Below are 26,078 nucleotides of genomic sequence, written 5' to 3'. Positions count from 1 at the left end.
ACTTTTACATAGGGGCCAACTCTTACCAACACAGTGACACACAAAATGTTTTTACAAAAATATATATTTTTGAAATGCTTTTTGACCTGAAGTGGAGATATGCTAAAGCTAACGCTCCAAAATCATTGACTCTTTAAAGAGATACTTTACTAGAAAAATACAATTTTCCCATGATATACTCGACCCCAAGGCTTCCTAACTGAATATGGTTTCTTCTTGAAGATTAATGCAATCAATAATGTCAATATGGATATATCTATAAACAAATGCATCGATTTGCTTCAGAACACCTTTTTTAAGACCACGGAGCAATTCTGGGCAGTATGACCATAAATTAATATAGCGGTATTTTCCGCTAGTTTCCAGTACATGACGGTATTTTTTACCACATTTTCAATTTATTGATAGAGGAAATACTGCAGTTGATTGACTTGCTCTTTTATACTGTCATGATGAGTAAATACTGTAGAAAAATTCCACACTAGTATTATATGTGACCCTCGACAACAAAACCAGATTTATGTGTCAAGTTTTCGAAATTGAGATTTTTGCATAATCTGAAAGATGAAAAAATAAGATGTATATTGATGTATGAGTTGTTAGAATAGGCTAGAATATGGCTGAGATACAACCGTTTAAAACTCAGGGATCTGAGAGTGCCAAAAATCTGAATAGTGAGAAAATCGCTTTTGAAGTTATTAACCAGGGGCACTGTGGCAGGCCATCCACTCACAAAAATAAAGTTTTTATATATTTAAGGTAGGAAATTTCCTAAATATCTTTATGGACCATGATCTTTACTTAATATCCTAATGATTTTGGGCATAAAAGAAAAATCTATAATTTTGACCCACACAATGTGTTTTTGTCTTTTACTAAAAACTGTTCCAGGCTACTCAAGACTGTGACCAGGGTCACATATAGGCTAGTAAGTCCCACAAAATGATGCTGTTTATAAAGAGGTTACACTCATGATGAAGTGAAGGAATCAGGATGCATGACAGTTGTAGTATACAGAATCTTTTAATTGTCCAAATTTCGCAAAAACTTGTAACTATGTAAATAATCCCCTTCCTTTATAATAACTGCAAAGTTTAGACTTCGTTAACAAATGAATAGCATGCAAAAGTAAATTGAACACATCATATTTAAGCAAATATTTAGAGAACAGTGATCGAAATTTACATTTTTCCTTGGTAGCACCATATCTATGGGTAGCACTGGTGCTCTTTTTGGAGCTTCAACAAGTCAACACCCTTTCACCCCCTTTCTACCACTCTGAAATAAAATGATACGTGGTATTTTTACTACAACTGCATTATTCTTCAAGAAGAAAATCGTATTCAGTCGCCTTGAATGTGAGAAGAACATGGGGACATTTAGATTTGATAGGAAAGTATCTCTTTAGATCTTTCTGGTAGGCCTAACCTGATCATTTGGTGTAAGATGCCCCTGGATGCCGTATGCCCCATTTTGAAGGCGCCATCTTAGCTACCCTACTCTAACACTTCAGAAAAAGAAATGATGCACATTTTCCTCGAATAAAAATGAATGGATTAGTTAACGCAAAAATGAACCTTCATCATTTATTCACCCTCTTGTTGTTTAAAACCTGCACATGACGACTCATTCAGTGGATCATTGAGGCGTGTGTTGTTTGCTTTTGCAGTGAATTAACGGTTAAGACGGTAAACCATAATTTACTTTGTCTAAGCGTGCATTAAAAGGGCGAATGCTGCGTTTTCTAATTAACAGTAATGCGCTAAAATGTGCAATATTAAACAATGCGCTTGACAAATTCATTTTTTGGGGATGACATCCGCGGATTGTGCTACAACAACACCCAAGCATTCCAATGAGTCTATGAGAACAGTTATTCGCTCAAAACGACATTGACACATTTGAGCTTAATTAATATAAAATCCTCATAAAACTTTCAGTGAGATTAGGAAAAAAACATGAAAAGCCTACCGTGTTATCTGCGGCTGTGAGTTAAGCAGCTGTGAGTCTTGTGTCGTAGGTTCAAGAAAACTTTCACTTTCATTTTGATAAATGCTTTCATTGTTTCACTTTCGGAATGAATGTAGTTGGCCATTTTATTGAATGGTCATTTTTGTTTGTAACAATAGAGGGCAAATGAGTATTTTGAGTATATTTAAGCCAAATGCTGATGAGTTACGGGTTGCGCAATGGAAGGTCAAACAAACTTTTTGAGCGTGCCGTGTCGAGTGCAGCGTAATGTGCTCGTGCCTGTTAACAGTATGTTTGAATGGAATTTATGTTCATTAAATATAAAAATCGAAGTTAAGTTTGAAGTTTTGATTTTATTTGAGTTATTTGCAATGCCAAAGGTCAATAAATATAGTGGCATATCTGACTTATTCCAATGTTATGGACAATGGCTTTATTTATTCAGGGCAAAGCACGTCTCAGAAACAGACTTCTAATACAATCTGCGTGCCTACACATGCTCTAACGCTCAATAGATTTCTTTTTATTTCCTAAAAAAATATATTGCACGCATTCTCTGAGTAATCCACTCACTCACCTTGACTTTTTGCCCTTGCTTTGGTCATGTGTTTTCTTGCTTTCACTTTACAGTATTCGTTTTAAGTATAGTTGTGAAATTAATGGTATATCTTTACTCAAACAAAAATTCTGGTTAGACATGTTTGTTAATTGGTTTGATATACATTTCTATTGCATTTACATTGCTTATTTACTACTATACAAATTGAATGTGATGTGTGCAGCACAAGCAAAACACTGCTATCATATTTTTGTATTTGGTGTGTATCATGAATGATAATTGAATATGTTGCAATTTATACAGTAAAGAGCACATAATGTACAATTTGCATCACTGACAGTCTATAAGACAAACAGAACAATTTGGACTTCTAAACTATATTCATGACATTGTATCTCATGTTGAGATATACAAGTCTATACAAAATAAAATAAAACATTCATATTCAAGGATACACAATTATTTATTTGTTTTGATTGATATTTGGATTCATCAATTTCTGAAACCATGCAATAATTGTGACCAATAATTTCACAATCAATATTCACTTAATCATACAGAAAATCACCTGCATGAGTGAAGTTACAAGGGTAGATAACCTAAAACAAGGCTTCCACAACATGATCCCCTGCCAAAACATTGGTTATTTATGTACTGTATGTCTAAATGGCTATACCAAAACAACAATCTTAATGCTTCATCTATATTATTACATGCTTAACCACAAAACACATTTCTTATGATGATACATGAAAATTTAAACATGCTTATTTTTATATGCTAATTTGATCCATAAATTGATAGCTTTTAATTTTTGTCACATCTGACTTCATAGTTTTCTGAATTCAAGGAAGTCTGTGGTAATCCGTGGGACCTGTGGAAAATAATGCAGAAAAAAATATGTGAGGCTTTTTGTTACATAGACCTCCACAAAACTCTTAAAAAAATTATTTTTAATGCATATATATGTATTTAAGTGTGTATATGCAACTGTAAAAACTTTTAGTAGTCAACCAAGAAGAATGAAGAATTTAAATGTATAGCTGACTCATTGAAAGTATAGATTTTGTCGGACAACATGTAATGATTAAGCACCTAAAGGAATATTTCACATAAAAATCATACTTTGCTCCCCCTAAAGTTGTTACAAAACTGTATTCATTTCTATGTGGTGCTGAACACAAATGAAGATGTTTTAATGAAACTAAGCCGTTTTGGGTCACCATTGACTCATAGTAGTCTTTTGTCCTGCTATGGGAGTCAATGGTGACCCAAAACAGCTTACATAATAACTTTCAGAATAAGAATCAAAAGAGCTTTATTGCCAAGTGTGCTTAAACACACAAGGAATTTTCTTTGGTGTTGGAAGCTTCTGGTACAGACATTCAACACAATGACAATACAATAAGATTTACAGTCCAAAAGATTCTAAAATATAATATTAATAATATATAATATTAATATTTCACTAAAATATCTTCCTTTTTCGTTTAGCACAACAAAGAAATGTATACAGGTTTACGACAAATGATGACAAAATTTCATTTTGGGGTGAACAATTTCTTTAAACTCGTGTTATATGTTCTTACCTATTCTAGTAGTGGAATAGTAGTAAATTCCGTAAAGGCATACCGCAGCCATTCCCAGCAGAAACCCACAATTTTTTTTCCGCAGAACTTGATTCTGAGGAATGACCTGAGGGAAAAAATATTATTATTCAAGTGTTTTAAGTTTTTAGACAATAATAATACATACAATAATAATTGAGATAAAGCAAATATAAAAAAAACAATTTGTGACTGCTAATGTTTAAAAAATATAAGCTTTTAAGCGTGTTGAAGTAGCATAACATTAAGGGCTCTATCATACACCTGCCGCAATGCATTGCAAGTTTTCTTTTCCGTTTCAGATGAAGGTACTTATCATTTTCGCGTACAGATTGATAAAATAGCAAATGCACTTGCGTGCTGGTCTGAAAACGAGGTGTAATCTGGTCAAGCGGCAACTTCTTCTCTCGTGAAGCCAAAATGGAAGTGACTTAAACTGGAATTCATACAATTGCTGCTAGAAACTCAGCAGAATCTCATTGATCCTCATGTTGAAAATGGGCAACTTTACAGCAGAAAAAAACATGTTTAAAGCCTCGAACATTTTTTTTTTTTTGGTCTATATAGCAAATTTTTCCTCTCATGAGAACTGTAAGGAGGGTGAATTTTTTTATAACTCACCCGTTTAACTTATATTAAGCCTTAAAATTCAGCAAATTAAGTGCGTGGCCACTTAAGTGACACATGGTTTCAGCAACCAGGTGCCTCAACTCCAACCAAGTCCCACCTCTTTTCCTATTCGATTATCCGGGAGTTGCTCAATATTTGCATAATGTTGAGCAAAAGTCAACTTTGTCGTGTCCCTAGACAAGCCCACTTTTGTGCTTTCTCACTGGCGGTGTGAACGCACGGTAGGTTATATGCGCTTGTAGACTTTCCGCTTCCGTCTTTGTCTCATGCAAACACACATGCACACACACATGCACACAAGCGTACTCCATCACGGATAAGTGAGGTCGTCCGAATTCGACAAATACGCAGTGCGTCACACAGTGGACTCGGTCGTCTCAACATTTTTCTTGCACATACGCCGTTATGTGTTCCGTTGCGCATGGACAGGGTGTGCAGACGTCTACGGACCCTCCTGATGAAGAAAATTACGCCATGCGGGCGGACTATACTTTATGCTTAAGTGCACCTGCGCCATCCGCTTCAGCCAACGAGCTTAGATCATTAAAATAGGGCCCAAAAAAATTATTATATACTTTTTTTTAATGATGGGTTAATTTTAAGCCACCCCCTTACATAAATAGTAGTCACACAGATTTCCATAAAATGAAAGAGGTCAGACATTACCTGAGCTTCGACATGCTCAATAACTTTGGTCAGTGCATCATCATTCATGGCACATTCCAGTAACCCAATATCTTCATTGAAGAGAAAGTTCACTGTACGGGTATTTTTCCTGTTTATAAATCTGCTGCTGTCTGGTACAATTTTCTCTCGCTCATAAGTGTGATGGAGAACCATGAATACAGCTGGTTTGTATGCTGTTTAAGGACAATAAAAGGTGGTCAAAAACGTGTTAAACGTAATAAAAAAAAACTGGTAACTGCAAATGTATTTTGTGATCTTGAAGTTACCTGAACACCTATTAAGTCCATTCAGCGCAGCTTCCATGTCAGTTCCTGCCCGTGACACAATGGGGCAAAAATCCAGGATGACATCACACTCCTCCACACTAAACACCTCCTTCAATCCAGGTATACGTTTATAGAGATGTTTTAAAATTTGTTGGGGTGCATCACGTGAGTTTCCCGACTGAATCATGAAGTATTTGTGTTCTTCAAGATGAAAACAAAATGTGTTAGTTTTCAATCTTAGCATTAAAATGTTCTTGGAATAGTTGTGATTGTTTGGAAAAGAAATGATTGGACTTGGATGATAACTGAAAGGATAAAAGTAAAATGTAAAGTGAACAATAATATATAATTATTGTATTAGTCACTAGGATAGAGACTGAATCACTTTCTGCAGTTCACTTTACTAATAGAATGGCAGTGTTAACCCATTTTTCATAATAATTTGCTTTACTTGCAAAATAACAGAGAAATGGATAAAAATAATGTGATAAACACCCTTTTCTGTATACTTACCTTTTTCAAGTATGAAAGATGTAATCTGTCCCTTGGAAGCCACACCGTATGTCAGGAAGATATTATCAAATAACAAAAAAAAAATGTTTCTCAGTACAGCAATTTCACATGCAACAATATAGATCAAATTTAAGTAATGATTGAAGTTAAGGTTTTAGTAGTGACATTTCCACCAGAAATACTTTGAGAGAACATGAATTGAATATGATATAAGAGATGTACTTTGGTATAAGCCCCAGTTAACTCATCAGAACCTGGCATACGAATAATGCAGGAATGATCAGGATGGGTGATGGGTTATTGCAGGCTGAATGCAAATGCTATCACACTGATATTATTTCCAGTACTGTTCACGGAGACTACATGCTGCATATGAATTAAGAAACTATATCCTCTGAAAGCTGTATTCCATATAATACATATATATATATATATATATATATATATATATATATATAATACACAGAAAGGATCCTTTTCAGTGCTTTAATTATAGTTTTCAGTAATAATACTGCTGCATTATTGTGTTTTTACTTTCATATATTTCTAAGGCTGAAAATTTGTCCACACGTCCCCCTCCATCCGAGGGTTGTCCCCCCCAAATCAATTAAACTCGCATTCTCTATTGTCAAATATATTTATGTTTACCTAAACTAATTGTGTAATGAGAAGAGAATACAAACACAGAAATAAGTTATAAGTTCAGAAACTGTTGAGTTGAGTATAAGTTCAGAAACCATGCCTGTCGCAGTGGTTTGGCCCACTCCCGGCTCTCCCTGTTCAACTCATGTGATGTACTTTCAAGTCAGGTATGCGGCTCAGTTCATCAGTGGTTGTTGAACTCCAGTAAGAAGGATATTTTATTTATTTGTCAGACGATGTTGCAGTATAAATCAGGATAACAAGTGTTTAAAAGGGACTTATTGTGTAAAAGGGACTTAACATGTAGTGTCATGGGTAGTGTGTGTCTTCACAACAGAGACAAAAAATATATAAATGGAAATAAGCTTTTTTGTTCCCTTTTGTTTTGTACAGTATGTGACAGTTCAGTTCAGTTATTATATGACTGCAAGTCTGCGTGTTAAACCTATGAACCTAATGCATATTGTCACTTTGTGTCGTAGTTAGTACAATTTTGACTGTATTATTTGTGTCCCCTCCAAAAATTTATCTTGAGAAATTTGATGTGTATTGTCGCCCCCTACTGTTAAATGAGATTTACGCCCATGCATATGCTAATAAAGTGTTACTATAGTCAGAGATTCTTACCATTATGAAACGATGAAGAAAATGTCCAGTTATTGTAGAAATATGCTAGTTCCGGGAAAACAACAGTCTTGTTTCTGAAGTGAGAACAGAACACATATTACCAATGTAAAAAAAATGGTGTTTTGGACTTACAATAGTACCACAAGTAAATCTTAAAATAAAACGAGTAAAAAAAAACAATTGGCTACTACTGCTGCAACCAAACTCCCTGACTGAGATATAAAGTATGACATACAATAAATAATAAAATCAATGATTATTATTCTAATATTTGAAAATTTAAGTATTTTGAAATATAATAAAACAATGAATTGTATAGTGACTAAGAAATATTGTCTTCCAATATTCCTGCTCAGGCTTTTGCAAAGTGCAATAACCCTAAACACAGTTGGAGGAACAGTTCTAGCAGTGAATCACCAACATAGGGCAAATCAAATAAAGTAACTATTAAAATAAAAATAAATATTTAAAAGAAATTAAAATATTAAGTCTCATCTCTCATCATAATCTTTTACACCGACTACTATGTAGTCTATATGACCTACAACAGGCTTTAGTCGTAGGGGTGCCAATTGCGATTCTATCATGAGACTGCAAGCACTCTGGATTATGTATAGATTCTGAGAAACATTAAATAAACATTTGCAAAGAAACACACTCGGTAGCATTTGTTTTTAGCTTATAGACTTCATATCTTACCTGCTCCCTGTGCATCTGTTGAAGTAAAATCTTCTAACTGTTTTAAGTGCTCTTCCACACTTTCACTTTCACATTTCTGACTTCCTGTCCAATGTATTTTTGTCAACTCGAGCTGTTCGGTTTAATGTAGAGATCCTGACGCCATTTGCTTATTGGAGGGTGTTCATTTTTGACTTTCATAAACATTTTAAAGCGACATCGCTATAATTTGTGGTGCATTGTTTAGATGAAATCCATGGCGTTAATGCGCTGACTGTAGGCAAAGTGAGAATCATGGGTTTTGTAGTTCTTTAAATCACTAACAGAATGTGGAGTATGCCATGAAGAACTACTGTCCACCCGTTACAAGCGATGTGCTGATTGGTACAAATTTGAAATCAAAGCTATTGGAAACAGTTCCGAGTCAGAGACAAAAATCATTGTGTAAATTCAAGCTCCCTTCAGTTTCATAATAATTATGCTTTCTGGTATGATTTAATTATATATTATGTTGCTATTCAGTCTATGTGCCGAATTATTACAAAGTGGTATACTGTCCCATTAGAGATGGGACTCACCATAGGCCTTACAACACGATATTATTATCATGATGTTAAACATTTTGAGATACACTTCTGCTAGCACAATACGTTACAATTTCTTATCCTTCTCATGAATACTGTGAAGCAACAGAAATTTAATGTATTTTTGTGACGTACAAGGCAGTGAACATATATGCACTTTCTCTTATAGTTAAGAATAATAAAACAGTCTAAAAATGTAATATAAGTTGGCAATATGTGTTGGCTTTTCTTATGCCAACACAACCAACTGAAAAATCAATATTTGGTTTCAGAAATATTTGCTTATGTAGCAATTAATATTATAAGTGGGATTCCCTAATCTAATGTACACTCAGGAAGATGAATTTTGACTTGTTTGTGTGTAACGTTTTTATGTTGGAGATGCAGAACAGTGGCATTTGTGGTTATTTTTATATTATTGTTTCAATGAACAATAACTGTGCTAAGGTTAGGGTTGAGAACAGTCTCTTCTTGCTCATGATGTCATAAAGTCATTTTCTGTATCATGCAAATATGTATTTTCTCATTTGACACATGAAAGGGGGGTGTAGTGAGTTGTTGGTTGCAATTTGCAACGTCACCGCTAGATGCCACTAAAATCACACAACGTTCCTTTAAAATGTATTTTTAAAATGGCACTTAATTCTAAAATAGCTTTGTTTAAATAATAAAATTGCTTAGTCTGTTGTCATAGTTTAATTGAAATAAATGTGTAAACAAGCAATTTTTTTAACTTATTTGTACATGCATTCAAATTAATTTGTAGCATTAAGTATCACATTTATTAGTATCACCATTAATCACAAAAGACATGTCTATATAAAATGTAGAATTGTTACATTTATATCATTATTATAAACATCATTACGAATAGTCATGCACATTACTTGGTGCAAGAGGCTTTGCAGAAATCTCTCAGACCCCATCAAAAGTATCTTCATCTGTGTTCTAAAGATGAACGGAGGACTTTTGGTTGTGGAACGAGTTATTAATCACAGAATTTTCATTCTGGATTGAATCATAGCTTTAAAGGGATACTTGCCCCAAAAATGAAAATTCTGTCATCATTTACTCGCCAAGTTTTTCCAAATCTGTATAAATGTCTTTGTTCTGATAAACACATAGAAAGATATTGAAAGAATTCTTATAACCACACAGATTGTGCCCCCCATTGACTCCCAAAGTAGGAAAAAGAAGACATTTTGAAGAATGTAGGACAGTTCTGGGGCACTTTTGACTATACCATAGTATTTTTTCCTACTATGGTATAGTTAATGGGGGGCAGAATGGCTATAGACATGTATACAGATTTTAAACAACTCGAAGGTCAGAAGATGATGACGGAATTTTCATTTTTGAGTCACTTTACAAATATGAGTCACTTCCACAGCCATCCGATAGGTGTCAGTATAGTGCAAACGTAGATTGCGCACCGCCGATAATCTACACACGAACAACAGTCTGCAAGCAACCGTGTTAGTTCATTTTAAACTTCCAAGCATGGCGGAGAAGAAAATATCGGGTATGTATGATATCCTTGTGTAAGTTACTTCTAAATAAACGGATTGATAATTGTGTATGAAGAAACTAAAATGAACGCAAGTCCTATGAGGCAACGCCGCCAGTTCAACGCTACTTTTAGTATTTGCGACACATATTAACACCCTTAGATGTGCATCACGCAGTTATTTCAGTTAAATGACGTTTTCTCCCTTTCAGTTCGCTCACAGGATCCAACCCAGCGGCGGGTGCTGGACACCGCCACGCGCCAACGCCGTCTGACTCGCCAGCTCGAGGCTCTGGAGAAAGACAACTTCCAAGACGACCCTCACGCGAGCCTCCCTCAGCTGGTCAAACGACTGCCGCAGTTCGACGAAAGCAACGAATCCGGTAACGAGCCAAGTCGGTGTTACAAATCCAAGCCTCAACCATTCGCACACATTCCAATGTCCATTACAGAATGAATGAGTGAGGCTGGCAGTTGTTTTATTGTTCTCCTTTGATGGGTTTTTATTTAAAGGCAAGAGGAGGAAAAAGACAAGGGGTGATCATTTTAAACAGAGGTTTCGCAAAAACTTCCAGACTCTTCTGGAGGAGGAGGTAAGAGAGCCTATCTGTCACTCACACAAGACTTAGGTTCTGAGAAGTATGCAAGATACGACTCTGGATTTACGATGAATAAGATCCCATGCATTCAAATCTGCTTTCTTTAGCTATATAATGACACGTTCACCGTCTTTCTTTCTTCTTTCCATCAGGACTTGAGTGTAAGCGAGGGGCCAAACTATCTCACAGCCTGTGCTGAGCCATCTAAGTTTCCCCAGAGGCATTTCTGTGCCGTGTGTGGCTTTCCTTCAAACTACACTTGTGTTTCGTGTGGAGCTCGCTACTGCTGTGTACGATGTTTAGGAACTCACCACGAGACCAGGTAAGACCTTTCCTTTCACACCTCTGGGTGGAAGGCAAAATCCTCACTTATACGTGAGACAAGTATAGATCATTCAAGGCACAGACACAGCAAGAAATGAATAACACCACACTCATAGAAATGAAAGGAATGGTTGAAAGGAATGTTTTTTTCTACTGAGGAGAAAGTGGGAGTAATGCTACTAGCCGAACAGTGCAGTGACCCACATCAATGCAGGAATATTAAATGAACAACTGATTTAAATAAAGATTTTGCATTTCAAAGGTGAAAATACAAACGTGATTTTCCTTTATGCAACCAATAGTTGAATGCGTCTGTGGTGTAAATATCCTTTGACTATAAGAATTTCGGTGAGAGGTCCAGTTTAATTTGGAGAGATTCTATTTATTATATTCTTGCTTGATTTGTTTTGCACCCTCGAAACAAATGTCTGTGTGACTGTTTACATGCGCATCAATAATGCGATTATTTCCAATATTCAGAGTAAGGACTTGATCACAGTAACGTGTTTACATGAAATGAGAACACCGCTTTTCTCCTGTTTACATGGAAGTTTTATTATCTGCTATAATACAGGATGATCTCAGATACAGTTAGTGTGTGTTACTGGCTTTCGTTTTACACTTCAAAACGCCGTTATGAGGACGTATTTTCTGGTTATTCGGCACCGTGATGTTTATAGAAATACGATGCAAAATGCCTCCACAATGGTGTTGTATGCTGTCATCGCGTTTGCAATGTTTCTGTATGAAGGTAAGGAGTAAACACTGCTGAAAGGAACTTTTGTTGATTGTAAAACTTCAGACTGTTAACATGGAGTAAATAAAACCAACACACTATCTTTCTGTGTTTTGTTTTATGTCTGTGATCTGTTTTTATGGCTGTCCCTCTTATATGTTGGTTTTAGGGGTGCCGCTAGGGTTTCTGGGCCCTCTGGGTAATTTGTACTCCGGCCTCCAATTAATTAATTAATTAAAAACGAGTCTGTAAATCTTAGTCTATAAACAAAAAAACTCAACCAAAATATTAATTACATTACCAAGTTACAAATACTCTTGCACACATACAGTATACTTGAACTGTTACACACGCCAATAATATTGTAACATTTAAAAGTGCCAAACAGCAACAATACATCTTTCTTGAAGTTTACTTTCTCCCTTAAATAAGATTAGATCAAGAAATGCTTGACCAAAGCATGTATAGCCTGTATTATTATAATCATCATCGTATTCATAACAGATTTCACACAAGCAAAAAGAATGACAGATCATTAAAACAGTGAACTCGAGAAAACGGCTATAATCTTAAATTATTTTTATGTGCTGTTTTATCAACAGGATTCTACAATGACTTAAATGAAACGAAGAGGATAACTATAGCAAATTACAACATCAATTTCGATTGATTTCTTAAAGCTGTTGCAACGTGAGAAGCTTTAATATACATAAATGGACTAGTTTAGCCTTTGTTGCATCTTTTCTAAAGGTCATCACAATCAGTTCGATTCTTGAATGCATAAAAATACTTCCTTGGCATATTGTGTTTCAAAACACTGGGGTATGTAACTGTTAGAATTGATAGTTTATGTTAATTAAAACTGCTTATAGGACCATAACACAAAACGGGGAACGTAAATTACCTTGATTTTTTTTAAATACTGGATGACTAGTTGTCTTTCTCATTTCGACCTCTCTTCTCTTTCTTGTTTCTCTTTTGATGTCCTGACTTTGCCTACCGCTGCGCCATGTCGATACACGTACAGAACTGTGAAGCGCTGCAGCGCCTGTGCCGCTTATCTGAATGATCCGCTTACATCTTTTTAAGGGGACACGCACATACACACGCGGGTTCTGCTGAGCCCCTAGTGAAACAAGGGCGCTTAGAATCGTCCTCACATTCTCACAATGTGTAATCGTAATATTGCGATTTTGGCAATACCTTAGTCTTCAGTGAGAAGTGTTGCTCATGTCATGTAAACGTTTTATTGGAAACAATCGTATTATTGGTGCACATGTGAGTTCACTCTAGTATGAAGACTACTTTGTCCACCCGGTGGCACAAAGCACACAGAAGGGCCTGTGCACGATCAAAATGTGTAAAACCATGCTCTTTCTCATTTCAGGTGTCTGAAATGGACGGTATGATTTGTTCATCTGCGCTGACATGCTGTCAAGCAAAACTAGCTTGAGGTTTGGCTAATACTGCAATCAGAAGTTAAGCTCAATCTTTAATGTCAAGTCCCTATAGTTTCACATCTGCACATTTGACTGCTGTTATCAAGTTTAAGCTCTGGTACACCAGGCCGTTTCACCTCTGCACTACACAAACAGCCTCTATTTTATGTAAAAGATGATTAAAACATAAGCCAAAACAAGAACAGCTGTTGAAGTATTTCTGACGAGAGAAAATATTACAGCAAATAAGCATTTACAATTTATTGAATATATGGAGATATACAATGTAGTTGTCTTGAAATAAACCCAAGGGGCAGAATAGAGAAACTTGTACCTTGTGGTTACCAGCCTCAAAATGTGTACTTGCAGGACAAAATCGCTTATGTTGCTTATAAGCAAGGGAAACTGCAGCTTGTAAAATGAATTTTTCCACATACAGTTTTGCTGAGTAAGATTGTTATGTAAATTTCTGTACATATGTTTATATTAAGTTGTAATAAAATGTCTGCAACAAACAAGTCTAGAAATTTACTCTAGAAATTTATTAGAAGTACTATTACAACGCTCCACCTTTTTAAAGAGTTTCCTTACTTTAACATTTGATTCATTTGGCCGACGCTTTTTTCAAAGCGACATACATTGCATTAAACTAAAAGTTTGTTTCTAAGTTGGCAATCCCTGCTCTAAGCACTGAGCTACAGGAAAGCTGTACATTTAGGCATTTAACTGATTATTTTATCCATATCCACTTGAATGAGAGGAAACAATGAATCAATACATAGAGAGGCAATAATACTGGAAGCTGTTACAAGTGGCCAGGTTTCACAAACATATGCATGTCGAAAGAGTGAGAGAAGGGTAACGCTTTTTTTGGCACTGATAAATATGCAGCATTGCACAAAAAGCTAATAACATTAGGGGAACAAGATAAATGTTTCAGTGGTTATGATTTTTCTTCATGAAGCGACCACCTTACTAAAACAAATTAAGAACCTTTATTAAAATACTGATATGTGTGGAATTTTCATTGGAGATGTACATGGTTTTAAACATTTTATAATATGGAAAAAAAATACTGCGCAACTATGAGTCATTACATTACATTAATAATTTTACATTAAAAACAAAATAAAATTGCACTGGAAGGATCACATCAACTTATCACAATCACATCAAATAAGTACAAACATGTTTTTGAGTTTACAATGCTTCTACATTAACAACACACTATTTTGATGTTTGCTGTCATTGTTTTTATCATTTTCTGAATAAAAATGTTTGTGTGTGTTAAGGCACAGATACAGGTGAAAAGAGCTTTATTCTAGTTTAAAACCCAAATTAAATTAAATTTGTATAAAAGTTGTCTTAGTTCATATTGTGCTTTGAACATGTGGAGAACCAAACATCTTAAAACATTAGCATAGAAATAGCATACAAATAAGTACAATTTAATTTCCCCCTCCCACATTGAATATTTAAGACACAACGAATGTTTCAATAACTGTGTGTGCCTCCACTGTTTTTAGATTATGCGTAACTCGTGAGTTTCAGCCAGTCCGCAGCTCGTTTTATGTGTGTGGAAAAGTTCAGAAAGAGCCTCCATATATAATTTGTGGTAATAATCCACCTGTTCTTGCGTTGGGTGGTGAACCCAAGGCACAGTTATTGGATGGCCAACTGGAAAAAAACAAAAGGTAAATTCATACAATTGTTTCTGACTATATATGTGAGGCTGAGAGCAAAATAATAAAAGTGGAAATTTCCAGAAAACTGGAAATTCAGAACTTAGACATTAAAGACATTAATGAAAAATAATAAACGTATTGTAAGATGTAATGTTGATCTTTAAACTGACCCACAGTGGTGACGGGACGTCTGTAGGGCAGGAGCAGCCAGCGACCCCCAGTGAAAAGACATGGAGCAAATCCCATAACCTGCTTAAAAAGAGCTTGCAGCCGTCGACCTACACTGCCGTCAGATAGGACCACCTGCGGGAACAGCTCATTCTCACCAAAAGAGTACACTGGAACAAGGTCAGCCCTAAGACAACGTAAAAAGATGAGGGAAATGTCATCAGAGAAACACAACATTGAAGTGATGAAACTTTTACATCTATTACGCAACAAAAAATTAGAAGTGGGGTGGTTTAGAGAGTGAAAAGTAGACTAGGCATTTGTTTAAGTCAATCTTTTTGTCCGGCTATTGTTCTCCTTCTCTCACCCGTGTTCAAGCGCCAGTCGTACAAAGCCTTTCCTCTGTTTCATGACTACATTGTTTACTCCTGGAGATGAGGCCAGAGATTCTTCTGCCCCACCAATAATTATGACCACAGCATTACCCAAGCCCATATTGCTCAGTGCATAATCTAAGCTCGCCTTACTGACCGGCAACAAACCTAGAAAAAAAGATGGAAACATTTAATTTGATTTTTTTATTAAATCAGATTTTCCTTCCCAATAATCCTTCAATGTTTTCTCAGCCTTATTGCAAAACATCATATTTATCGCTTGCTGCATTTTTGTGTCACATCTGGCACGTTTTTTTTTAAATATAACTATGCATTATGTGTATGTTTCAAACATATTTGACGCCATAAACCATGTACACCTGCTTATATTGTTTCTTGTTATTCCACTCTATCCTGTTCCTGTCTATTTTTCTCCTACGGATACTGACCTGCGCACATAAGATATTCTCTAAGGAGAGGAATGCGGAACAGTCCGGCCAAGACTGCGAGAGTGGGTCGTACTCCGGGGAAGGTTTCAGCAAATCTGTTGCGGTCAGTACTGAAACATGAGAATGCTCCAAAACACATGATACCATGGGGGTGGCAACCCAGAATATAGTTCTTACTGCTACTCAACTCGGCAGTCTTCACCAGCTGAATAAAGAGTGAACAAGAGATGGGAGAAAGAAATGCAGGAGGATTCAAAATTAATAATGGTTACAATTAATGTACAGGGCTCAAGAATTGTGCATTATTTAATTGGTGTTTAAAATGTTTTTTTTAAACCGTTATGTTGGCTACCTTTACAGGAAAATAGTCTCTGAAATGTCTCCACACTTCCCAGCTTCTTACAAACTTTGTTCTCCTGCCACCTGGTGGACACAGGCAAAAACACAGGCAGAGTATAAAGATGCTTCTTGAGTAAGCCTCTGCTGGAAGATGCTATAATTACATTAGGGAAAGAAAGCATTTTATCCATCGAAGCCATTTAATATATATATACACGTGGGTTACCCATTAGCAGTCCATGGCCTGCATTTCAAAAGTGCATCAGAGTACATTCATTTTATCTGCCAATCAGTTTACGCTTTGCTGTTTTTGCAACCTTCCGTTACACCAGGTTTGTGACAAGCTATTTTTTCACATTTATCATTAATAATCAGCATGTTAAAAGCATTTCATAATGTTGTCATTGGAAGAATTATTTGGATGGCATAGAAATACGACTTTAGTTAGCCTAGTGACTTAGTTTTCTATGATGAGAGCATTTTGATTGTTAGATTGATTTGATTGCTTATGTTTTAAGCTGATTTTTAAATATTAAGGCTTGTCTTACAAGAACAACACTTAACCCCACAGCTATAATATTTTCTCAGTTAAAAGGCCTTCTGCGTTTGATGCATGGCTTTCTGAATTAAAAAAAAAGACATCTGATTTTATTTTTTCAATTTGGGCTTATTTTTATTAAATAAACCTCTGCTAGGAAAGAAATATAGACACCTCTTGGAAGTTTAACTGAATAACCCTGCTTAATAAAAGTGTATTCAATAGTGCATAAACTCTATTCAATTTATTAATAAAGGTTGGTACCTTTTTAGAGGTATTTAAATTGTGTATTGGACACTGCTGGTTATGATGTCATTGGACAGGACTGTAGCTAGTGAAAGGCTTGAGACATCAAATGCACATTTTGGGGTGTCATCAGCCAATCAGTACTGTCATGACATCATTTTCCTGCGGCTCCAGAATGGTCATTCACAGCATTAATGGAATTTTTATCCAGGTATTACTCCGGTGAACTAAAGGTGCACTGAGTAGATTGTTATGTTGCAAAATTATGGAGTACACCCTTAATTAATGTTGTATGACAGCACTTTTGTTTTCTAGAATCGTACATATTGCACAGAATTAAAACCAACTTGGCACTCAACAAATAATATGTGACATTTGATGACTATTAGGATTGTACATTTGCATTTACAGCCTGAATTTACCTTTCTCAGGTGTGTACCAATCATAGATCTGCCAGGTGCAGCAGAGAGTGGGGATGAGCCACAGAGATGTAAACATCAGGTACACCATCAAAATTAGACAGAATGCTCCTACACACAAACACATAACATCAGACACTGTCAGCATTAACAATAATATTTCACACGGGTTCAAAGGTTCTCTGACACGACGCATTGAAATTAAATTACGGTCATGAGTATGTTGTGTGTTATTTATTCTGTTATATGTCTGTGCATGTGTTTGCTACAGGTCTTACCCAAAAACAGAAATGAAAACACCCACTGTAAAACACTTATGTCTTCGATAAACAGTGTCCATTGAGACCTCTCCTCCTTCCTCCTTAACTCCGAAACTGAGAAAGAGAGAGAAGAAATAGATTTAAAGATTTGTAATGTACACTGGACTTCATGTTGAGCTCAGATGATCTATTCAGTGTTTTAATGCCACAAAGGTCCTGAATACAGGTGTTTGATGCAATAGATTAAATCTGAGCAGGCAGCTGAGATAGCACATTTACAAGCTATAACACAAATATGTCTTCATTGGGTCTTGTGGTCACAAATCAGAGAGAGCGGGGACCTGTTGAACCTGAGATGCTCGAGAAGACTCTTGCTGACAGCTGAGACTGAGTTTTCAAACATTTTTACAATGTGTTTCTCACTTATTTTTTATAATTATTAACATTATTAGCAATGTAATGTTTTGTCTATTCAATTGATTTCGATTTAAATGATTTAAACTCAGGGATATGTCGATAGTGGTTTAAAAAAATGTAAACCTTACATTTGTGTTTAGGTTTTATCGGCAGATTTACAATGTAGACAATGTAACATGAAGGTAAAGGTTATAACTTGACATCAGAAATGCAACAATTTACGAAATGCATGGGCTTCGTGGGATGTTCAAGCCAGCATCCTTTCGACGTTTAGTGTAGCCTATAACAATACACTGATGAAATAAGCCTATTAATAAACCGCATTTACAGTATTGGTCACAGGCATACACATGTGCTACTTTAAAGTTGCATTTTTAATATAATTATAAGCCTATAGTTGAATATGTTCTTATTGTATTTCTTCCGTCAGTTCCGAAAAATATCGACAACTTACGGTTATCTCTGCCCATTGTCCAACTTTAAGGATCTTTCTGGCCACTTTATCCACTTCCTCGCTGAAGCTCAGAGACGTGTCGAGTTTCCTTTGTTTGCACTTTGATCGGTGCAATTGGTCAAACAGATAACGATCCACATTCTAATAACGTCAGTAAAAACGCATGTGGGCAGTTCCAGGTCCGGCGATCTGGCGTTGATCTCAGGCTATTCATAAATGTGCGTCCAGTCCGCATAACTGCGAGCCGTTTACGCGTCCGTACACAAAGAAAGCAGTTCAAATCTTTGCGGTCATGAACAGGCATCGAAAACCATAGAAGCCCATAGCAAAGCCTTAAGCTAGAATAAGGCGAGGTCTGGTTGAATGAAGAATAGTTCTCGTGAGCGCATGCGGTAGACGGCTCAGCTGTAGGGTGGAGCCAATGTGCGCGCGCGCGCGGCTTGATCAATGGTGATGAAAAATGTTCCCTGGTGTTTACATTCGTGCTGGCTTTGCGAGCTGTTGCACAGTGGAAATCCCCGTAAGAGCAATACCTCAAGGTATAAGGATTTAAAAAAACATTTACATGTAAAAAATTAACTTAAAAAGTAAAGAATGTATATGCATTTAGCCTAAATTTAGTCATTTAGCAGACGCTCTTATCCAAAGCGACTAACAGAGAGTTCAGAGAGCAATAAGTGATATAGGAGCTGGAGCAATAATACAATAGGTCCTAATACATAGTTTAAGTTTAGTATATATCCACAACTTCCATTAAAATCAATATTACATATCAATGCTGTGCCATTGACCTCTAAAATAAGCAAAGTCCTTTCTCTACTATACTAATTATTGTCTGACAAATATTTTTTGTCAGGGCTCAGTATACAGTTTTTTAACTGCTCTACGGAGCGTGTTTCGTAAAAATACGTTATCTCCTTTGGGAAAGAAGCGAACACTTGTGTAAAGTCCTGTGTAAGCCGCCATAGTGCTTCGAAAGGGAGGGGGACGGGGGGAGTGAGCCTTTGGTTGCAATTCGCACCTCACCGCTAGATACCTAAATTTTATAGACTGGACCTTTAACTCAACTATGATTATACTTTTGAGTCAAAGTGATGTCTGAGTTGTTAAGGAATTGTTCCTTTATAGCTGTCAAATGTTCCTTATCTGTTTGACTTTGTTCTGCAGAAAACAAAAAATATTTTAAAGAATGTTGGTAATCATACAACACTGGTGCCCACCGGGCATTCACTCCAGAGGAAGCTTTATTACTTCTAGAATTATTTGACAGAAGTAGGCCTACCTGCTTTTCACACTGTAGGAATGATTTTAGTTCATGCTTTGGGGGCACTAAATTTGCTTCTTGGGAACAGCACAATAGGAACTACCAGCTACGCAAGCACTGTATATGTTGACTGGCTGAAAACATACCACAGAACAGTTTTTAAAATGTAACTATCATTAGCTTTACGTTTTGTAACCCTTACATGTATAAGACATTTGCTTGTCGCCTTTGTCTGCACGTTTTGTTCTTTTCATTGTCATGAAAGATTTCATCTGTTAGTGCTCCTTTTCGGTTTTTCAATCTAGGCGTCGGAATACACATATCCCTTGCCAAAGGATTGGGGCTGAAAGACTCAACAGTTCTTTTTGAGACTTTGAAGGGTTTTCCAATGGCATCTGGTTAAAAGTGGCTTCAGCTTGATGGCAATGGTTGCTCATATGTGCTCATTCCTCATGAGAAAAAATTCTGTTCTGTTATGTGCAAATTAAAACTGTGATCGCCAGTGTTTAATGGATATTTTCCTGATTGTTTCTTAAAGCAATCTAATGCAGTTAATGCGCATGATCTACTCCAATTAAATGTGTGATGACAATGATTCTCTGTCGTCCTGAAGTGTGAGTACTTGTCTATTTTTATATCTTCATGCTTTGTATCTCGCATTTCTCCTTCACTGCTTGTCTCTTGCTCATTGTTCTCTCACTCCAGACATGGTAAGCATATGCAGGAGATGTGCATCTATTAATAAAGCGAGCGAAGTGTGGGGAAGCCGAGAATGAGATGGCAGGAATTTAAGATGAGAGGTTTATTATGGAAGAAAGGAAGGCAAGCTCAGGTTTGGGGCCTCGCCAGTCGTGGATGACACTATGTAGTGTCCTCTCAGAATTCTGCTGTTATGGACACGAGTGTTGTAACTTACCTGGCCAGGTGAATTGATTGATTGATTTAAATGTCAGTAGGTGGTATTGGTGCGTAAACCTAAGGAATTCAAGGATGCAGTATTCATACACGTACGAAAAGGGAGACAAATTTGACAAAAATATGAAATAATCAGCAATGTACCAATGTTGTCGGTGGAGTATTAGAAATTGTTGCCTCAATTGCCTAGCGCTGACAGACTGCTTACGTCCGCACACAACGCAGACAAGATTGTAATTACGTGCGTCGAGCATGATACCACGTCATTTTGGAAGAGCGAGGCTGCGCAGCTCGGCATCTGCTTATCCTGTGACCGACGACCACTAAACCGAGAACTGCAATATTAATATTTATAACTGAGCGAAGTGCGCCGCCACCGCTGATCTGTTTATCCGCGGGGTCTGCGTTTATTACCGCGGAATCGTCTGACGGTCAAGCACCAAAGACAGTTTCACAAGATCTGCATTTGTGAATGGTTCTATGGGCCTGTTTTGAACGGATGTTTTTTTTCTCTCTTCATCGTCGCAGTGAGCTGCACCATGGATAGCGAAGCGCTTTCTCGTCGCGCTCCGTAAGCTCAGCGCGGAGAGTCAATGGGGATGAGGATGTTGTTTACAAAAACCAGCCAGCCGTCAGCGCGCTGATGCTCAGTCTCCCGAGCTTTAATTCTGCGCCTGATCTTTCATGACACGTTCGGAAATTACTGTCACATCCGTCTTTGCTTTATGAAGAGGGCAATGTCATCGTCGGTAGACCGGCGTGGATTTGTTGTTGTCTGATTTTACTACTTGTCCACCGCAATTCGACTTCTCACCGTTTATGTAAGTCAATCTACCCTGTACAATTCCATCAGTTTCTCTGTGCGTCGGCTTTTAAACGAGTGTCTTTCAATCTTACAAATTGTGACCTCAATTGTTATTGATTTGTGTGTAAATACGATTATAAACATCTAGGAAAGATAGCCACACGATCCCCCACAGAGGAATTGGCCGACAGCGCTTACATCCTATTACCGCATAGCCTGTCAATAAATATTTTTTCATGGATACACGTGTTGTATTTTTTACGACCAAGAGTATACCTGACTTGAAACAGGGGTGTTTTTTCAACTGCTCGCATTTTATGACGCAAATAGGTGTCGGCGGATTTGTGATCTCGCTTTCACACGGGCGAGCGTTTTGGAGACGAGAGAGAAGAAGGTTAGTGTTGTTCATAAGAAAATATGTAAAGGCAGCGCCTGTGGGATGCTGTGTGACCGTCAGAGCGAAGAAGTGTCTCTTCTGGAGGAGCGTCTTTTAGGTGGTGCAGGGTGTGCATAGACTTTCAAGAGTTACCCTACATTGGGAATCAGGGTGTGCAGGTGCACGCTTTCCATCATGTATATAGTTTTATGGATAAAGTTGATTTTGTGTTTTATTTTATTGGTCACAGGCTTGGTTGTCAGTCGTGCAAATGGCACCAGTTCATCGCATCGGATGCTCTGCTGGAATAGTGAAGGATTGTGGGGTAATATTCGTCTCACGAAATGTCTGCATGAATTGCGCGTGAAGGTGGCATGGCACGTGCGACAGGCTACAACCACAGCCAATTTTATTACGGTCGTGATGTGATAGTAAGACGAGAGGCGTGGCTGTGTGCGTGCGTGCGGGTGTCTGTGGCGGGATTTACTGTGCCTGCGCTCGCGTAAACCCGGACACGACTGTTGAACCGAGACACCTTGCGATGGCTCATGTGTCATCCTATATAACAATATCAATCAGTTAAATTGACCACCAAACATTGACATTACGCGCGGATTCAAAGCAACAGAAGCGCTTAATACGGGGAAAGCCGGTTTTTCGAGGACGTGTAGACTGGAATACTGTGCAGACGTGAAGAGAGACCGGCCCCATCTTGTCTGGGGGCTGTGAAAAGCAGGGCTTTTTAGCAAAATTGTCTACTGTCCAAATTTGTGATCAGTTAGGAATGACATTCATTCATGAATCATTTTAAGAAAATGGCACAGAATGGAACTGATTAGATGAGTAGTATCATGCCAACAAAGGTGATGAAATGTGTCATTATCGTTATGCTTGAGATGGAGACCATTAGAATCTACTCGTGAAGAAATTGTAAAGAAACAGAAGATAAGAAGTGAAATACAATACAAATGTTCTTTCAAGTCAGACTTGAAGTCTCTTTTCTCAGCTGCCATTAACTTGGCTTTGAAACCGGGGCGAAGCAGCAGATGAAGATGGCATGTGTAGATGGAGACGGTGGTGGAAACAGGAAAAGGTTGAATAAGAGCAACAAATACTGAAATCCAGCTTCATGGACTATGCATGGAAGCGGGGGGTTTCGAGGAATGGCATGGAATGGAAAGCTTTCCTGTGGCTCAGTGGTTAGAGCATGGCGCTAGCAATGCCAAAGTCATGGGAAGGAACCCAGGAAATGCATATACTTGGAAACAAATGTATTGTATAACGCAATGTAAGTCGCTTTGGATAAAAGCGTCTGCCAAATGCATACATTTAAATATAAATAGGCAAGAGAGCGAGAACACCATACAATCTCACGAGACTTCAGGATAAATAAGGAAAGAACTTGTGAAGTCGGCTTGTGTGAAAAACAGAGGCCTCTGATTTGACAGATGCTCCAATGTTGAAGTTAATTTTTTCAGGTTGGGCTTTAGTCCCGTCTGTTTGTCAGGATGATCGAGGCACAGCCTTCATGCCGCAGATTTCCTTAAATGACCAATATATAATTTTATGTCATGTTTGCATCTGTGCAACAACATGATGTCTGTTTTAGACACGAATCGAAGGAGATACTTGAGGCGGAATTAAGAAAACCTGGCTTGGTTGTTTATTGGAATTAATTCATCGGACATATAGACATACTGTATATGCTCATCAGAAGAACAATTCATCTATTTTAAACTAGTGAAGTCCTACAGCATACTAATATGCAACATAACTGTAAAAAAGCATAACACTTTGTTAATTTAGTGTGGTGAAGTTGTGCTTTTAGGCACCAGCCGTAGCAATTTAGAGGATTCTTTCTGACAGCAAGTATATGAGTGCATTTCCGAGGGAATGCTGTTGTAGCCCTGCTGAATAAAAGCGTAGAACACATGAACATATATCGTCCACATATGAAATCAATGTATGTGTTTCAAATCACTCTGGAAAACACCTAGATGACATTGAAGGATTTAAAGGACAATTAAGTTCATGTCGTGTTTAGGACCACTGAAGTAAAATTGAGGATAGAAAAGGAAGAATATAGATGAGAGTGGTTCCCTGTCGTACAGGACTCTGACAAGCAACCGCAATGTTTCAGAGCAAGATTCAATAGACCATATCTTGTATACAGACTTGGGAAACATGATAGAGGACATAACATTTTTATGTTTTTCACAGAAACGGTTTCTACTGAAAGATTCTAAAAGCAATAGAATGATGACCAGAGATGTTCAAATCACCACCAAATGTTGTGTCTCCTGGGTCCACAATAGCTACGGTTTCATAGAAGTCGACATTTTCAGGTTGCACAGTGCCACTACCATTGGGTTGTAACACAGAAATACACAACCGTTGTATTGAGGATAACTGTAGCGTAGAGAGCATCAGCGGTTAATGCTGTGTGTATGCATTCGTGTTTTCTGCATTAAAATGATTTGCTATAGAGGAGCATTGACTGTATCTGCTGCTTTGAATCTGGAGAGTTCTTCACAAATGGGGCATAGCAGGTTACCACAGTTTCTTTTATTTACGCCAGTGATTCCCACCCAGGTGTATCCCAGAGGGTACATTGTTCCAGGGATACATAAGATTTGGGTTTGCTTTGTTACACATATAAAGGTTAAGAAAGATTAATTGTTTTTCAACTAATCTTGATTAATGTGATATTTTCAGTTAGCTTTTTAGGAAAGAAACAAAATGTGGGTAATGTGTGGTAGATTTCTACATTTTTATGAATGACACTTATTTGCGAAGGTTAAAGCTGATATTAATGATGTTGTTCAATTATATTCCGTACAACATATTGCAGATATCTGTTTTGTGTTAAAAAAGGAATCTTACAGAAAAGGGGTGAAGAAACGGTTTTACACTGAGTTATGGTACTATGCTATTCTTCTTGGGGGTGTTTTTGTGTTTATGTGTAAGTTATATGTTTAAGTATGCATTGTGTAGGTGAGTAGCCTTGTGGTGGTTAACGTTGGAAAATATTTTTGCTGCTGTCATCACAGCATCCACATCCTTGTCCTCATCCTAACTCTACACACACACACACAGACAGACACATGCAGACATACAGACACCAGCAGTTCTTTGTTCACTATATAGACTCAGCACATGGAACAGTTGTGCAATAATACACACATGCACTACATATGAAAGCAATACTCAAAACAAAGTCTTCCCCTGGGATGAGCATGTGAAGAGGTCTGTTACTCCACCGTCTGCCGCTGGCTTAGCATGTGTGGGTGTTTGTATCGCTGTGCTGTTTGTTGATTTTTACATACATGCAGTGCGTGTGCATAAACACACACATGTATTTTAGACGCAAATATCTGCTGCTAAATATTTTATGTTTGTAAACCATAAATGTAAAAAAACGGCCACCAATTTCTAGCATGAAATGTGCAAATAGCGTTTGGTGACTATTTGGATAAAAGATACAAACCCTTAACATTTTGAGGTCAAACTCCATCGGTACGCATTGTCACAGGTCAGAGTATGCACTTTCAGATGCAAGATCTATTTTGATCTGTTTGATTGGAGTTTAAGCTATTCTCTGCAGGAAAATGGGTCTCCAGGAGCAGGACCCTGCCATAGATGATAGATTTCACGTCACTAGTTGTCCCACTTCATGTGTGTTCACACTGTTTCGAAAAGCCTTGTGTTTGCTGTTTAGTGTGCACAAACCGAGATATTACACTATAGGAGCGTACTCGATTCTACCCTTTATCTGTTTCAAGTTTGTCTTCGGTTACATTTGGCGTGACGCTTTTGTGTTTGCTCCAAGTGTTTGTTTATGTGTGTGTTTGCACACGTATTGGCATACATATGTCTGTGTGTGTGTGTGTCACCTTGATTACTGCAGATTCCAAAGAACATCATGGAGCCAAGGACAAACTAGGAGAAGAAGAGAGAACAAGGGAAGGAGAACATAGAGAAGGAGGGGGAGAGGAGGTCA

At 37.3% G+C, this 26,078-nt stretch overlaps 3 protein-coding genes across 5 annotated transcripts in view; 2 read left to right on the top strand and 1 right to left on the bottom strand.

The window, feature by feature from the left end:
* Positions 1 to 10,157: 10,157 nt before the first annotated feature.
* Positions 10,158 to 14,208, top strand: znhit1 (zinc finger, HIT-type containing 1). Of its 2 annotated transcripts, none has more exons than XM_056747027.1 (5): positions 10,158 to 10,286; positions 10,484 to 10,654; positions 10,785 to 10,864; positions 11,023 to 11,192; positions 13,318 to 14,208. In XM_056747027.1, the coding sequence occupies exons 1-5, from the start codon at positions 10,265 to 10,267 to the stop codon at positions 13,337 to 13,339; spliced, it is 465 nt and encodes a 154-aa protein (XP_056603005.1). In that variant the 5' UTR covers positions 10,158 to 10,264; the 3' UTR covers positions 13,340 to 14,208. The 2 variants fall into 2 exon arrangements, with proteins under 2 accessions (XP_056603005.1, XP_056603004.1); XM_056747026.1 differs by having other exon boundaries at positions 10,484 to 10,666.
* A 137-nt stretch (positions 14,209 to 14,345) lies between these two features.
* mogat3b (monoacylglycerol O-acyltransferase 3b) lies at positions 14,346 to 19,108 on the bottom strand. Its single transcript, XM_056747024.1, has 8 exons — positions 18,719 to 19,108; positions 17,866 to 17,961; positions 17,591 to 17,698; positions 16,398 to 16,468; positions 16,046 to 16,250; positions 15,590 to 15,764; positions 15,225 to 15,409; positions 14,346 to 15,046 (listed from the first exon to the last, which is right to left on the bottom strand). Exons 1-8 carry the CDS (start codon positions 18,732 to 18,734, stop codon positions 14,892 to 14,894), a joined length of 1,011 nt encoding a protein of 336 aa, XP_056603002.1. The 5' UTR covers positions 18,735 to 19,108; the 3' UTR covers positions 14,346 to 14,891.
* A 67-nt stretch (positions 19,109 to 19,175) lies between these two features.
* The window catches only part of LOC130420163 (neuronal tyrosine-phosphorylated phosphoinositide-3-kinase adapter 1), a 33,188-nt gene continuing 26,285 nt past the window's right edge, over positions 19,176 to 26,078 (top strand). The window contains exon 1 of one of the 2 annotated variants that reach the window (XM_056747291.1): positions 19,176 to 19,257. The gene's annotated coding sequence lies outside the window, so the exon portion shown is untranslated. Of the gene's footprint in view, positions 19,258 to 21,180; positions 21,719 to 26,078 lie in introns of those variants that run through there. The other variant, XM_056747290.1, reaches the window with a different exon arrangement.

This window comes from Triplophysa dalaica, chromosome 4 (assembly GCF_015846415.1).
Source record: "Triplophysa dalaica isolate WHDGS20190420 chromosome 4, ASM1584641v1, whole genome shotgun sequence".
Classification (NCBI taxonomy): domain Eukaryota; kingdom Metazoa; phylum Chordata; class Actinopteri; order Cypriniformes; family Nemacheilidae; genus Triplophysa; species Triplophysa dalaica.
Note: the sequence above shows the minus strand (reverse complement) of the source record. Positions and strands in the feature narration are given on the sequence as shown.